General features: G+C 37.0%; 1 protein-coding gene across 2 annotated transcripts in view; it reads left to right on the top strand.

Moving 5' to 3' along the window:
- Positions 1-4,610: 4,610 nt before the first annotated feature.
- phtf2 (putative homeodomain transcription factor 2) overlaps positions 4,611-12,552 on the top strand; it is a 53,031-nt gene continuing 45,089 nt past the window's right edge. Inside the window, exons 1-3 of one of the 2 annotated variants that reach the window (XM_043713802.2) lie at positions 4,611-4,678; positions 9,360-9,518; positions 11,074-11,239. In XM_043713802.2, coding sequence (XP_043569737.1) covers positions 4,612-4,678; positions 9,360-9,518; positions 11,074-11,239 — 392 coding nt within the window. In that variant the 5' untranslated portion in view covers position 4,611. Of the gene's footprint in view, positions 4,679-8,165; positions 8,288-9,359; positions 9,519-11,073; positions 11,240-12,552 lie in introns of those variants that run through there. The other variant, XM_087999515.1, reaches the window with a different exon arrangement.

Below are 12,552 nucleotides of genomic sequence, written 5' to 3' on the forward strand. Positions count from 1 at the left end.
CAGATTTCACACACCACGACTGCCAAAATCTGACTGGATCGGAGGCAGCTGATGATTTAAATGTCGAACTGTTCCCATTCCCTACTCTGTAAAAAATGGAAGTGCTATGAACCAGGATATGCTTTTCAGTTTCTGGCTTATGTGTAGTTTTTGCTATGACAGAGAGGCTTTCCATTGTGGTGAGAATCAGGCCTTAGTGTCTCAAATAGTTGTTGGGCTGTAAATTTAGCTTCTTTGTGGTTCATAAATTTTGGATATTGTCATAACATTGGTGGTAATAGGAATATCTTAATACTTCTAATTAACATAATCACAAATGCGAGGTGAAAAAATTTCCATATTTTCAAGTTCAGTAATGTAAACAACTAATTTTGTGTTACAAAATATTTTAAACGTTGCACTTTTTCATTGCACTCATAAGTATAAACTTGTAGATATTAAAAACTATTTCTTTATTTTGTTCAGGTGCATTTTTACTTGATTTGTAATTGAGACTTTAATGCCTAGCAACATTCATGCAATCAACTGCTCAGTAATTATTTTCACTGATATGGAAGTTGTCCGACTGATCTTTATTTTTTCGGCCGGTTAAAAAGAGTGGTGCAATGGATTTCTGTATTGATAGAATATTTAAGGACTCAGTGGTGTGTGAAACATCTGAGATGAATGGCTAATGTAGTTGATCAAACTTTAGATGTAAATAAATGTGTTTACATTATCTACAGCTTTATTGCTATGCCAGATAGTTGTACTTTACTTGTATTGACCATTTCATTCCCCACGTTTTATCCCTGAGTTCCATTATCTTTGTTTAATTTTGATATTATTTTGTTTCGTTACTAAGTTATCATCTTAGACATTGATTTATTTGTCCTCCTTTCTAATGTTATTTATACTCTTTGCAGTTTATTAAATTGGTAAGTTTCAGAGGAAGTCATTTTGTGCTTGGATACTGCTATGACCACTTATGCTAATAGATTCTGGCCTTGGTGTTTTTTTGTAATTTTTGTATATTTACTGCCTAATTCAAAGATATTCTTCTGTGCACCATCGGTGTGAAAATGATGAATTCTTTTATCAAATAAATAGTTTTGCTATTTTGTGTCCCAAAGCACATGGATAACTACTAAAAGCATGGATATAAATTATACTACAGAACATTGCTGCACTTTCAGTGTGCACTTCACCACATGTATAGAGCTAATGTCTGTGTTATATTAATAAATTATTTTTGAAGATAGCACATTCATTTACACTAATGAGGTGCTGAGTGCTATTGAATGTTTGGAAGATCTGTGGTGTTAGCTCCCATGTCATCACATCCTCCAATATAAACCTAAAGGTTATTGGCTTTTGAGATAAGACTCATAAAGTTCTTGATTTTTTTTGGTAAAGCCAGTCTGCAAGTTCTCTATATAAGTCTAGTGACTCTCTGCAGGGCTGATCTCTATAGGTGGTTCCCCAAAATCTCCCTTTTATTTTTCTTTAATCGGCACATAGATTGAGTAAATCAAATTCATAACAATACTGTAAAGAAGAAATTCTTGGAGTGTGTATGGGATATTGTTTTTGGATCAATACATTGAGGAACCAAATGGAGAATAGGCCATCCTAAACTGGGTGTCGTGTATATGAGAAAGCAATAGTTGGCAGTTCAGCTATATGAGGCACCTTGGGGAAGAGTGACCACATAATATGACAAAATTCTTCGTTTAAAATGGAGAGTGATGCAATTGATTCTGAGACTAGAGTCAGAATCTACATAAGGGAAACTGATGGTATGAGGCTATGATAAATTGGGGAATGTTACTTAAAGGGATGACGGTGATTAGGCAATGGTATACAAGAGTGCATGAATGAACTGCAAAAATTGTTGATTTCTGTCTGGCACAAAAATAAAAACAGGAAAAGTAGCCTGACTATGGTTAACAAGGGAAATTAGAGATAGTGTCAGTGTCAGATCCAAGGAAGGGGCATACAAATTGACTAAAAGAAAATGCTGTAGACCTGAAGATTGGGACCATAGTCATAGAGGCGTAATACACAGAAACAGACCCTTCGGTCCAACTCATCCATGCCAACTAGACATCTTATGCTGCCAGCACTTGGCCCATATTCCTCTAAACTCTTCCTATTCATGTATCCATCAAGATGCCTTTTAATGTTGTAATTGTACCAGCCTCCACCACTTCCTCTGGCAGCTCATTCCATACATGCTGCACCCACTGTGTGAAAAAGTTGTCCCTTTTATATCTTCTCCTCTCACCCTAACCCTATTCCCTCTAGTTCTGGCCCCCCCAATCCAGGGAAAAGACCTAGTCTATTTATCCTACCTATGCCCCTTGTGATTTTCTAAACCTCCATAAGGTAACCCCTCAGCCTCCGACACTCCAGGGAAAACATTCATTCTCTCCCTATAGCTCAAATTCTCTAACCCTGCCACCATCCTTGTAAATCTTTTCTGAACCCTTCCAAGTTTCACAACATATTTCCGATAGGAAGGAGACCAGAATTGCATGCAATATTCCAAAAGTAGCCTAACCAACGTCCTGTACAGTCGCAACATGACCTCCCAACTCCTATACTCAATGCTCTGACCAATAAAGGAAAGCATACCAAATGCCTTCTTCATTATCCTATCTACCTTTTCAAGGAGCTATGAACCTGCACTCCAGGGTCTCTTTGTTCAGCAACATTCCCCAGGACCTTACCATTAAGTATATAAGTTCTGCTCTGATTTCCTTTTCCAAAATGCAGCACCTCGCATTTATCTAAATTAAACTCCATCTGCCACTCCTCAGTCCGTTGGCCCATCTGATCAAGATCCCATTGTACTCTGAGGTAACCTTCGCTGTCCACTACACTACCAATTTTCACATCCAAATCATTTATATAATTAACGAAAAGTAATGGATTCAGAACCGATCCTTGTCGCACACCACTGGTCACAGGCCTCCAGCTGGGAAAGCAACCCTCCACCACCACCTTCTTCTGCCTTCGAGCCAGTTCTGTATCCAAATGGCTAGTTCTTCCTGTATTCCATGAAATCTAGCCTTGCTAACCAGTCTCCCATGGGGAACCTTTTCGAATACCTTACTGAAGTCTATATTGCTCATGTCTACCACTCTGCCCTCACTAATCCTCTTCATTACTACTTCGAAAAAGTCAGTCAAGTTAGTAAGACGTGATTTACCATGCATAAAGCCATGTTGACTATCCCTAATCAGTCCTTGCCTTTCCAAATACATGGAATCCTGAGGGACAGAACTTACCTCCAACAACTTGCCCACCACTGACATCAGGCTCACCTGTCTATAGTTCCCTGGTTTTTCCTTACCAACTTTCTTAAATATTGGCACCATGCTAGCCAACCTCCAGTCTTCCAGCACCTCACCTGTGACTATCGATGATGCAAATATCTCAGCAAGGGGCCCAGCAATCACCCCAAAATACTTAAGGAAGCGGCCCTAGAAATAGTAAATATAGTGGTTTTCATCCTTCTGGATTCGATAGACTCTAGAGCAGTTTCTATGGAATGCAAGTAGCTGATGAAATCCCGTTGTTTAAAAAAAAGTAGTCAGCATAGACTTACAAAAGAGAAATTTGACAAATCTATTGGAATTTTTAAAATATGTATCTAGTAGAGTTGATAAGGGGGAGTTTGTGGATATGATTTACTTGGACTTTCAAAATGCTTTTGATAAGATCCTATGTAAAAGATGAAAATGTAAAATTAAAGCGTATTGGATTCTGGGTAGTGTACTAACGTGGATAGAGAACTGGTTTGCTGACAGGCAACAAAGTGCAGGAATAAATGGGTAACAGGCAGTGACTAGTGAGTTATCGCAGGGATCAATACTTTGACCCACTTATTCACATTTGTGTCCCATGCTAACACCTGGGACCCCAAATTTGTTTTCCAACCCATTCTGCCCTTTCAGCCTTACAAGTTTATCCTAGTTCCCAAAGCTTTAAGATAATATGGAACTTGGTCAGATTGTTTCTGGACATTTTTAATGTCTGTAAAATCAATCAGATTATAAAATGCTTTGCCACTCCTCAAGAGTCAATGAGCTTAGTCAGGTAGGATTGATGTTGAATTGCGTTGTTGATGAAGGTAAATTTTACATCTGATTTTTAAAAATATTTTAAATGGGATTGAAGTAAAATTAAAACTGATAGATGTAGAAGGATTATTTCTAACAATAACTAGATATGTAAATAAGTAGTTTTCCAATCAAGGTAAACAGTAGTCACATCCTAGGCAGAGAATTTAAAATCTGACAAACTTATTTTCATAATTCTGTTACTCAACAAATAATCTTTCCCCACCGCATTTTAGCCCACTCCAAATAAGTACAAAGCACTTGACAATTGTCGTGCGCTGTGCTTGTAATATGTTGAAAAAGTAACACAATTAATTCAGTAATATTTAACACATTGAGAATGAATTTTACATGCATGAAGTTTGGCCCGTTAAGATGATAACAGGTTCTGCACCGAATGTTTTTGTTTCTGATTGCACTTGTTAACATTGTGATATTCTCATATTGCAGGTTAAAGCTGGGCATATTTGTTTATAAGACTTGTATTGTTTCTTTACCATAGGGTATGAAGAACAAACCAAAGAAAACTGGTCATGTAAAGCCAGACCTCATAGATGTTGATCTTGTAAGGGGTAAATATCTCTTTTGGTTTTAGGAAATTTGACACTTCATAAAATATACATCTTGGCACCATGCACAAGTTAGATATGAAAATGTATCTGATACTGTGTTCGTTTACAGATATAAAGTTGCACTCCAGAATCCTGCCAAACTCTTGACAAAATGTCCAAACTTAAATTAGATGGCTATAGGCATTAATCACAACAAAAAACCCAGGGCTCAAGGGAACACCAGATATAATAAATATATTTATTAATTGAATCTTGAGATTTATATTTCTGTGCATCTGTACATCATTCCTGTGCATCTGGCAGACAAAGTTTTAAAATTAAAATACTCATACAAAGAATGCAAGAAGCCAACAAGTAAATGACATGTTGGCTTTTATTGTAAGGAAATTGGAGGTCAAGAATAAAGAAGACTTGCTACACTCTAATGAGACTTTGATGAGACTATGCTTGGAATACTGTGCAGTCACTTCTGCTCTTATTTCTTATGATCTCGTGAAAATCTTTTCAGTTTTTGATGTGAATAACATTTATTTCAAAAATACACAAAATGCAGGGCATATCTTAGTGAGGTTAATCTTTAAAAAACAAAAAATTGCACTTAAAATAGAAGAAATTGATTTGTCTCTGAAAATCTGGAAGTAAATTTGCGATATCCCCAAACATGTGCAAATGAATAAAATTTGCCTTTAAGATTCATTGGTGTGACCAATTTAGTAGGCAATGATTATCTTGGATAAAAGATTGAGGAGCTTTGGATGATTTCTAATTATAAGGATAATTCGGATGCTCTTTTAATATTGCTATCTTTCAAACTGTTTCATTGGCTTCATATACAGAATGCAAGTGTACCTGGGTGCACATGAGAAAGTGACTCCATGTCCCTGATAACATATCTTAAAAACAGTTTTCTTGAATGCAGAGTGACCATTATTGATCACTTATTCTCTTATCTCAGAAATGAGTCACTTGTTGCTGGTAAAGCATATAATACTGTGGACTAAAGTGGGGGGAAAAAATATTAACTGACCGGCGGATTAGTTTCCTGGTCAAACTTTTGCCACAAACCTCTGTCATTTCAGCATTAATAAATTATGCAAAGTTTTTAGGAATTTTTAGGATGAGAAATTCCTGCTATTTTGCAGAATTCTAATTTCAAGTCTAGAGTCATACAGCATAGAAACAAACGCTTTGGTCCAACCAGTCCTCACCAACCGTATTCCCAAACAAAATTGGTCCCACCTGCCTGTGCTTGGTCCTTACACCTACAAATCTCTGTCATTAACAAGGCTTGGGAGCAGGCTTATGGCGAGGCAGGAGTGTGTGCATTGTTGCTAATTATGTAATGAGTCTGTGGGAGGAGGGGGAGGGAGCAGCAGAGTCAGTGTCTTGGTGGGGTTTGGTAAACAAAGGGTTAAGAGTTGGAGGAGGGGGTTTCTGAGTGAGTGGGGTATGGCTATTTGTGGAGAATGGGGAGGATGAGTTGGTGTATGTGGGAGAGTAGTTGTGAGCAGAGGCTGTTGAATGAATGTATAGAGTTCAAGGATTGGGACTAGGACATGGAACAATACAGTGCAGTGCAGGCAATGCGGACCTCGATGTTGCGCTGACCTGTGAACTAGTCTAAGCCCATGCCCCTACACAATCCCATCATCATCCATGTGCTTATCCAAGGATTGTTTAAATGTCCCTAATGTGGCTGAATTAACTACATTGGCAGGCAGGGTATACCACACCCATACCACGCTCTGAGTAAAGAACCTTCCTCTGACACATGTCTTAAATCCATCACCCCTCAATTTGTAGCTATGCTCCCTCGTACAAGCTGACATCATCATCGTAGGAAAAAGACTTGTGCTGTCTACCCTATCTAATTCTCTGAACATGTATCAAATCCCCTCTTAGCCTTCTTCTCTCCAATGAAAACAGACCCAAGTCTCTCAGCCTTCCTTCCAAACCAGGCAACATCCTGGTAAATCTGCTAAATCTGCTCTGCACCTTTTCCAATGCTTCCACATCCTTCCTATAATAAGCAACCAATTAAAATCTTTAATTATAATTATATGTTAATCTGTGAGGAGAAAGTGAGGTCTGCAGACGCTGGAGATCAAAGCTGAAACTTTATTCTTCTTGACCTCTCCGCCTCCACCCTACTCCGACCTATCACCCTCACCTTGACCTCTTTCCACCTATCACATTTCCAACGCCCCTCCTCCAAGTCCCTCCTCCCTACCTTTTATCTTCTCCTGCTGAACACTCTCTGCTCATTCCTGAAGAAGGGCATGTGCCCGAAACGTCGAATCTTCTGTTCCCTAGATGCTGCCTGACCTGCTGTGCTGTTCCAGCAATAAAGTTTCAGCTATGTTAATCTGTGTGCAACTTTTAATATATTGAATGACGGTATGCTATTTTGTTGATTATTTTTGTTGTTGGTGACTAGGTGCATGGTTTATTTCGAAATCTTTTTAAAAATATAATCTGTCATGGGATGTGTGCAGTGTTAGCAAAACCTAACTGCCCTTGAGAAGTTTTGGTGAGTTAAAATGAGGTCATGTTGGAAAATAGTCTGCAAAGCACTTTCATAATTCTTTGATACATTTTACATGTAAATCATCCAGCAAGAACATGTCCTACTTTCAGTATGGACATCATCCTGTATTATATGTGCTAACTGCTGAAATACTGAGGTCACATTTCGTGATTTAATACAAATGTTTTGGTCCCCAGTATTATGGTAGTAGACAGTAAACAAGGGAAAACTAATGTTTCTAACTGCTTGAATCCCAATAATTCCACACAAGTGGCCTAGAAGCATTTACATTCACTGCAAATCATAAAAAGTGCTATAACTATGTGATTCTTTATCAGATCTATTTTTTCAGAGAGTACTTTCAGACCTTTTTTTTGTTTTTGGCCACACTTATTCCTGACTTTTTAAAATGTCTTTCTTTAATTATAAAATACAAGATATGAATAATTTCCTTAAATGTTTACACATTAATAATTAGCAGTGAACATTTAATAAGATCATAAGGTCTCTATTAACTTTAAGGTATGCATTATACAAAGAAAATATTTCAAATGTAGACTAATAATCTAGGGTCCAGGACATTGGCCGCCCAATTCGAGGGCAGTAAGGGTTAGGTGATACATGCTGCCCTAGCCAGAAATGTTCACATCCCATGAATGAAATTAAAGAGTTAAAGTATTCCTTCTGTATTTGAACAATCTAACTTGGCTTTTTTGATTAGTTGTGCCCATTTACAAGCATTACTGGTGGACTTGTACATTAGTTGGATGTGTACATTAGATGAAATTTTATTTTACTCCAAGTCTTCATCCTATTTTCAACATCACACTTTCAGCCATTGTTTTTATTATGTCAGCTGCTCATTCTGGAATGAAAAGTGACTTTGTGGTATCATATGCCTTGTGATTTTTCCTTCAGTTTTGCTGGGTCCTCTTTTAGCCTGAGGAAAACACTGAAGAGAAATTTTCAAAAAATGCTGGTGTTACATTACCCACATCTGCAGAAAATGGATTCTAGGAATAACTTTAAAATTTGTCATTCTAGATCAAACTGCTGGGTCACTGGATTGCCTTAAATTGAAGGTATCATAATTTAAAATTTAATTCTAATTTTATTTTAGGCTTTTTTCCTGCTGTTATCAATTAATTTTGTGTTTCCCTTTGCTATGGAACTATCAGTCTTGCTTGATTTCTTAGAATGGTGGATTTCCTATGAGAAATCTTGTATCACTGTAACTTGTGCTTCTTGTATTCCCTTTGTTTTGAAGAAGAGAAAGAAGGACAACCGACGTTGTTCCCATTGCTGACAGTGTCTCCAGAAGTTTGTTTGACAAAGGAGGCTATCACTGAATTATGTCATAATGTGGAAATGGACTTACATGACAAATATGTTTCAGTCAGTTCGTCACCAGTTGGCAATTGTATCACAAATACATTGTTGTCAGAATAAGAAGTCGAATCTTATTTCCCATCGGTAACTAGCAGCAGTAAGACCATGCTTGTAAGTTTTGAGATCAGAATTCTCAAAGGAGTGTAGGTTGCATCAGCGCCACTGTCTATTTCAAGAGCAAAATTTTTACTCTGCAAGTAACTTACAACAGCATCCCATTATACGTATGAACGTCATCCTGTCTAGGAACTGCTCCAGCACTGACATTTCCCAATAGTCCCAACAGTCTGATTCAGAAAGACGAGTTTTGAAGTTACTTCTAGGAAATCTATTCTATTCTCTGCAAATGTGGCTCATGTAACACCTGTACATCATCCAAAAACGCAATTTAAGCACTTTGTAAAATATGATCGATTCATGCACCAGAATAATAGTGCAACATCACTGACACATTTATGCATGAATCTGAAATGCACCTTCATCAGGGAATGTACTGCAGCCTGTCTTGATGGGCAGTTATGGTTGTGTGCTGCATTTCTTGCAAAGAGTCATTGTTATTGAGATCCTGGAAGTGGAAAGCTCCCACAGCAACAAGGAGGATCATCAAGATAAGCAACTCATTGCTAGTTACAAGAAACTTTCTTGGCTTCTGAGGTAATGCAGTGAATTGTCATAGATTTATGAAAAATGTTTAAGTAATTATACGAAATGCTTTTCTTTTGCCTAGTAGTTTAGAAAGATTCCATTTCTCTTTTGAACCCATAGGATCTGCTTTTGCTAAAGCAAAGCCTGAAAGTCCATGGACTTCATTAACTAGAAAAGGAATTGTGAGAGTTGTGTTTTTTCCATTCTTCTTCAGATGGTGGATACAAGTGACCTCAAAATTCATCTTTTCATGGCTACTTATTTTATACCTCCTTCAAGGTGAGAATTAACTTTCACTTTATGACCAGTGAATATGAGGGAACTTTTTGGTAAGGTTAAAATCATTCAGTATACCCAGTATAAAAACAAAGCTTTATATTCAAAATTGGTTTGACACTTTTTTTTTCCTTGACATTAGCAGCATTTCAAATCCATATAAAGTAAATGCTGAACTTTAAATGATGATTATTTGCCATGTTAAAAGTAAGTTGATTAAATTTGGGATATTTATGCATATCATCGTATAACAAATACAGAAATAGAAATTCTTTATGAACGCTTGCTGTCCTGCAAAAATATAAATCCTACAAGGTCTGACCAAGAACTTGCTTAAGACAGGCTATATTTCTAATGTTATATTTGGCCTGTTTGCTTAGTAGCATTAGATTTCTTGTATTGCATCAACAGATTTTGCTTCAATTCCCTTGTTACAGTCACAAATCCAGCACTTCTAATTTTCTCCTGTCTGTATTAAAAATCAATTTTCAATTGAAGAACTGGTATTTTCTCACTGGCACACAGCCATTCAATGGCAGCATTCCCATTTAATTTTCATTATTCTGTTTACTAAATTTGTTATACATATACCATCTGGTAGTGCGTTGCATATCCACCCCGCCCATAGTAGAAACATTCTTATAACCTTTTCCTTTAAAATTGTGACCATGATCTTAAATTTATTTAATAGAATGACACCATTCAGAAAGATTTAGTCTGCCGTGCCTGTGTCCTCCAGTTACTGACTCACTGACTGATGAAACAGTTCTTTCCAGTGCATCTGATTTAAACTTTTTACCATTTTGAAAATTTCTGTCCTAGTGCTCACTTAATAGTTTTACGAAGAAAATTATTTAAAATGTAACTAAATGTTCTTTAAAAATGCATGAATGCAGCATTCAGTATGTCACCTTTATCAATAAACTCACAAAGTTATCTAAATGGGATTGAGATACACCTCAACCACAGTCTAATTGAATTTTGGGAACAGGCGACATAAACTGAATAGTCTACTGTTTTGTGATATTGAGAGTGATGTTGATATTTATACAAACAGATGTGAATTGTAATTTAAAAATCCAGTTTCTTTAACAGCTTATAATGACTCTGAAACCTTGCAAACAAGAAGTTAAAATTTTATGACTAAACTGTTGGTCCTTTTTTTATTCTCATCATAGTTGGTGGAAAGCTGAAATAAAAACAGTGCTGGATATATGTAGCTGGTCTGTCAGCAACAATGGAGAGAGAAACAGAGTTAGTGTTTCAGGTCAATGATTTCTTTTATCAGATAAAAAACTTCTGTCAGGTCTCTGGTTTCAGTGAAAGAATCTAGTTTTCATCCCTCTTATAGGTCAGCTAACTTTCTATTCAGAGTGCCATGTTCCCTTGTTATATCATGTGCCTTTTTTCTTTAAGGGTCATATGAAGTCATGAATTTGAAATGTTAACTCTACAAGTCTCTTGCAATGTATTTATTAGAATAAAGTGAGTACCGGTTAGAGATTGTACATTTGAATTAAAGTTCTCCAAAATATTCTCTCTGACTCTTTGTTTACAGTTATAACAATAGTGTTGTTCTGCACAGCTGAAGTTACACACAGTGTACCATACACTGAAGTATTTGGACCTATCTGGTTGATGTTATTGCTTGGGACAGTTCATTGCCAGATTGTATCAACACACACTCCCAAACCTGCACCAAGTAGTGGAGGCAAAAGAAGAAGGTATCATTTATTTTCAGAATGTTATTTACTTTAATTACTTTTAACTAATGCATGTTTTACATTTAATGTGCTAGTCCTAATACCATGCAGAGACTGGTATGGTGTTAATAGTTGATTTCATTTATGAACCAAGTGCACTTGACTGTTGGTAGAACAGAAAACATTTGGCGTACATTGGAACCAGAACCTACTTAATCTCTAATTATTTTTAAAGGTACAAGTTATTATAATTGAGATAGGCCAGGACAAGATTGTGTGTTTCATTACCTGACATGAAAGCGAGCAATCTGATTAATGACAAGAATGTTTCTCAAATTTCAGATGCTATGCTGTGGCACATCAAAGTAAGTCTAGAGCTAGACGACATAGGTTTAGGGTGAGAGGGGAAAGATTTAAAAGGGACCAAAGGTGCAACTTTTTCACACAACGGGTGATGTGTGTATGGAATGAGCTGTCAGAGGCAGTGGTGAAGGCTGGTACAATTACAACATTTAAAAGGCACCTGGATGGGTGTATGAGTAGCAAGGGTTTAAAGGGCAAAATGCTGGCAGATGGGACTAGATTAACGTAGGATATCTATTTGGCATGGGACGCGTTGGACTGAAGGGTCTGTTTTCGTGCTGTACATCTCTATGATGCTAAGATTGCTATAACTGTGGAATGTGAATCCTTTATCACTGTCATTTGCTGATTGTTACAATGAGTGAAAAAGCCTTGCCTCTTTCAGAGTAGATTGATAGAAAGCTTAATCCAAGGGAAATTGTATTTAAAGTGGCAGTAGTTGAAAAGTTAGTGGTTGGAAAATTCAGTTCCTGGTACTTTTTTCATTCATCGAGAAACTTGAAGGCAGAAGTTGAAAATTGTGGAAATGGTATTGGCAGATTAGGGTGAGGTACCACTAATCCTTTGATACTTGAGGCCTGCCTACTACGACGTTTAGGCAGGATTACAAATTGTCGAACAGCTTATCAACGCACAAAAACAGGTTGTAAAAACTACAAACATTTGAATATCTCTCAGTTGTTGGGCCTTTACAACAATATTCAGGTAAATTGTACTAAGTAGGGATATATTTTCTAAAACAGAGAAATGTATGGGTATACCTCTGGGCTACCAAAGTTGAAAAACATTTTGGTGATATCAAGTATAGGGAGTTCTCCAGGGAGCCTGAGGATAAAATTTAAAAAAAAAACACACACATCATGCAACTGCCATCATGCAGCATGATAAATGTAGGACAGATTAGATTACTTACTGTGTGGAAACAGGCCCTTCGGCCCAACAAGTCCACACTGACCCGCTGAAGCGCAACC

Source organism: Chiloscyllium plagiosum, unplaced genomic scaffold (assembly GCF_037043375.1).
Source record: "Chiloscyllium plagiosum isolate Xiang-an unplaced genomic scaffold, Cpla_swu_hap1 HiC_scaffold_23, whole genome shotgun sequence".
Taxonomy (NCBI): Eukaryota; Metazoa; Chordata; class Chondrichthyes; order Orectolobiformes; family Hemiscylliidae; genus Chiloscyllium; species Chiloscyllium plagiosum.